Source organism: Mangifera indica, unplaced genomic scaffold (genome assembly GCF_011075055.1).
Source record: "Mangifera indica cultivar Alphonso unplaced genomic scaffold, CATAS_Mindica_2.1 Un_0004, whole genome shotgun sequence".
Classification (NCBI taxonomy): Eukaryota; Viridiplantae; Streptophyta; class Magnoliopsida; order Sapindales; family Anacardiaceae; genus Mangifera; species Mangifera indica.
In genome coordinates this window covers 980,171-984,041 of record NW_025401096.1, presented here as the reverse complement: position 1 = coordinate 984,041, position 3,871 = coordinate 980,171, and the positions used below count along the sequence as shown (strand labels likewise).

At 35.6% G+C, this 3,871-nt stretch overlaps 1 protein-coding gene across 1 annotated transcript; it reads left to right on the top strand.

The window, feature by feature from the left end:
* The first annotated feature begins 310 nt into the window (after nt 1-310).
* On the top strand, nt 311-3,232 carry LOC123205364 (putative receptor-like protein kinase At4g00960). The gene is made up of 6 exons (XM_044622309.1): nt 311-492; nt 570-709; nt 1,283-1,493; nt 2,011-2,245; nt 2,332-2,482; nt 2,577-3,232. The coding sequence occupies exons 1-6, from the start codon at nt 432-434 to the stop codon at nt 2,991-2,993; spliced, it is 1,215 nt and encodes a 404-aa protein (XP_044478244.1). The 5' UTR covers nt 311-431; the 3' UTR covers nt 2,994-3,232.
* The last annotated feature ends 639 nt before the right edge of the window (nt 3,233-3,871 follow it).

Genomic DNA, 3,871 nt, shown 5'->3' with positions numbered 1-3,871 from the left:
ATTTATAAAATTTAAATTAATACAAATAATCAAATCAATCATAATTTGACCCGGTTGAGCCACGATTAGCTTGCTAGCGACTCAACTTGTCAGTAGCACTAATTGTAAGTTTCGTAATTTGTATCTTACTGTTAATTTTAGAAATATTTGGATGCATTGTTCTTTCGTAAAATCTAGGGGTTCTTTGAATTTTCCACAACTAAATGTCAAACCAACCGCCCATGTAAATTATTAGTCAACCGAGTACGAAAGGTCAACTCGGCAAATTTTCCAAGAAAATTCAAAGTTCCAAAGCCAAAACTGTACAAGGCAAGTGGACGACTAGCAATACCCTTCTTCATTTCTTACTATTCCAAAATCCTTAATTATTTCCCAGATTCGAAGAAACCATAAGGGTATTTTCTTACAGTTTCTATGAGCTGAGTTTCTCCATGGCCAAACCCATGAAGTTCTTTCAGAATCTAATGAAGTTCAATTTTGTTTCTGGTACAGGTAATGGATAAAACTCAATTAACCCACTTCATATCTGCAGCTGTTTGTTGATATGATTGATGGTTTTGTTTAATCAGATGAACAGAATGAAGAGGACTTGGAAACGATTGCTGTACAGGAACAGAAGTTTTTTTCTTATGAAACTTTAGTTGCTGCTACCAAAAATTTTCATCCTAATAACAAGCTTGGGGCGGGAGGTTTTGGACCTGTTTACAAGGTTAAAGCTCTGTTCTTTTAATATTTGTTTGGAATTTCAAATTTTGTTTGGTTGCTGAGAAAAATATCTGGAATCAGTTGCGAATTTTACATTTCCCGTTCAGCCTATTGTTTCTGACAATTGTTGAGATTTTTCTCATTGATTTCTTTCTTTGGGGTTAAAGTTGAAGTTGCCTTTAGCTCATTAATCATAGTTCTGAAAATTCTAAAATTGAAAAGTCCAGATATGCCTTCTGGAAAGGAATAATTTGCCTAACAAGTTTTCACACAGACCTGTTTTAGCAGTTTTTTGCCCTTAGTTTTATTTTCTTCAATTTTTTTTTTTCCATCATATCAAGATCTGAAACAAGATAAAATAGCAAGGATTTATGAACATTTAAGCCTGGTGATAGATACGATTCTTGTAACAAATTAAAGAAAATGTCTTATTTTTCTTAGTGGCATTATTCATCATGTTTCTACCTGGGTTTTCATTATTTTCTTAGTTACATTATAATATTTCAAAGGTAGAGTTTCTTTGTTTTCTTGGTGATTAAGCTAAGGGACTGACAGTTCTCTTGATTTTTCTCTGAAGGGGAAATTAGATGACGGTCGAGAGGTAGCAGTTAAGAAACTGTCTCATCGCTCAAGTCAAGGGACTAGGGAATTTGAGAATGAGGCCAAGTTGCTGGCTCGCGTGCAGCATCGTAATATTGTTAATCTGTTAGGCTATTGTGTCCATGGTGCGGAGAAGGTATTGGTTTATGAATATATCAGGAATGAAAGCCTCGACAAATTTCTATTTAGTAAGTTTTTTGCATTCATTTATCTAGAAGGTTTTGATTTCTGGTCATATTGAAACTAGATAATTCTGTTGAGTAATTGCATTGGGCACAACTTAATACTGCCAACTGATGTTGATGCATAGTACAGAAAGCCTCTGCTGGGTGTATTTTTTATGTTCTTCAAAACCAATCAAGATTAATGATGATAATGTTGGCATGATTAGTTGTGATGGCATTAACTCTGTTCTGACTTTAGTACTTTCTTCTATGAGTTGATGTATCAAATTTAGGGGAGAAATACTATTCATTTGCTTTCGGAAATAATGGAAAATTATATTGAGCTGACAAGGACTATGAGCTCTCTGTAATTGCAAAAATATTGCAGCTCGAGTAGCTGAAAAGCCACCAGTACTTAACCATGTGTTTGACCATTTAGTTGATGACAATCATCTTGCTTGTTACTTTTATAGACTCCAATACAATGGGTCAATTCGTTTTATAGTCATAGTGATTGTAACGTGATGATCTGTCTATGCAGAATCCGATAAAAGTTGGAAGCTTGACTGGAAGCGAAGGTTTGACATTATCATTGGAGTTGCTCGGGGATTGCTTTACCTTCACGAAGATGCTCACAAACGCATCATCCATAGAGATATAAAGGCCAGCAACATATTGCTTGATGACAAGTGGATGCCAAAGATTGCTGATTTTGGCATGGCTCGCCTCTTTCCTGAAGATGAAACACATGTTAACACCCGTGTAAGCGGTACAAAGTACGTTTTCAAGCATCTTAATGTAGTTTTGTGCGTAGAACTATAATCTAGGTCTGACTCACTGGGTATTAATTGCTTGAATACAGTGGATATATGGCGCCCGAGTATGTCATGCATGGTCATTTATCAGTTAAGGCAGATGTGTTTAGCTTTGGGGTTGTAGTTTTGGAGCTGATCAGTGAACAGAAGAATTCAAACTTCAATTTAGATGTAGATGCACAGAATCTGCTTGATTGGGTAAGATTATGATCCGTATCGTTTGTTTGACCAGTCTATGATGATTTTTAGTTTCGACGAACTGGGTTTGAAAATCATTTACTTGTCATTGCAGGCATATAAACTCTACAAGAAAGGGAGGACCCTAGAGATTGTGGACTCCAAATTAGCAGAGTCACAGGCTGCTGACCAAATAGCAATGTGCATACAAATAGCATTGCTATGCACACAAGGCGATCCTCGATTACGACCCGACATGAGACGTGTTGTCATTATGCTATCAAAGAAACCGGGACCTGGCAATCTAGAAGAACCAACAAGGCCCGGAATGCCAGGTTCTAGACCCAGAAGAGCTCACAGGCCAGCAGCATTTTTGTCGTCGACTGCTGGAACACCTGGTGGTGAGACCAGAAGTTCTTCCAGTTCACATTCATACCATTCAAGCTATACCCATACAGCTCCTGCTTCATCGAGTACTTGTACCATAAGCCCCCGAAACGATCCTCATGGGAAACAGCCGATGGAGAATTAGGCTTAGCAGTGTAGGAGATTTCTGCTCATTCTTTTTGTGAATATAGTAAGAAAATTTTGTGTTTCGTTTGGTATTGTGTAAATGAAATTGAGGAACTATGTACAACATGAATATCATATAATTGTAAGTATATGATATATGTTGTTAAATACTAAATAACTTTTCACATGCTGACATTCAATCTGATATGGTCACGGTCACCTTCCCTGGATCCATGGCCATGACCTTGCCCTTGCATCTAGTTTCTTTGTTTGCGAGCTATGTTCCATAGAGGAAATAAAACAGAGTAAAGAAAATAAGCAGTTAAGTTTAAATGAGGAAATAGTCATGCTCTGTAATTCACTTGCAGAAGCCTTTATATAGGCGTACAGGGTAGTTTAAACTAACTAGCACATCAGAAGCAACATCCCACTAAAGTAGTGCAGCCAAAATACATCCCACGTAAGACTAATTTTAACGGAAATAAAACAGGAAAATGACTGACAATTAACTGAGAAAAAACAGTTACGAACTCACATAAAGACGCTGAGAATAAGGAGGCATGTACCACAGTCACACTTAATCATGAATAATGATATGTTTTAATTGCTCTATAGATATTCTATACGCATTAATAATAAATACTAATTCATATATTAATAATACTCTGTCATATTTTCAAACCCCCTAATTCCTTAATGTAATTATAGAAATATGAGTTAATTATATGTGAAGGATATTTTAGTCAATCAAATTCGGTAACTGGCAATTTAAGAATTGACCTCGATTAAAGTAATCCTAATTTTGAAATATCATAAATATTAGAATCTTATAACATATCATACATATTATAAGATATAATACGATATATATATAAAATAATATATATTATAGAATAT

Bases quoted from the DNA above. Each gene is read 5' to 3' on its own strand.
- LOC123205364 (XM_044622309.1), top strand. From the start codon at position 432: ATGGCCAAACCCATGAAGTTCTTTCAGAATCTAATGAAGTTCAATTTT. The intron at 710-1,282 runs GTTAAAGCTCTG...TTTTCTCTGAAG, and splicing joins GTTTTGGACCTGTTTACAAG to GGGAAATTAGATGACGGTCG. The intron at 2,483-2,576 runs GTAAGATTATGA...TTGTCATTGCAG, and splicing joins CACAGAATCTGCTTGATTGG to GCATATAAACTCTACAAGAA.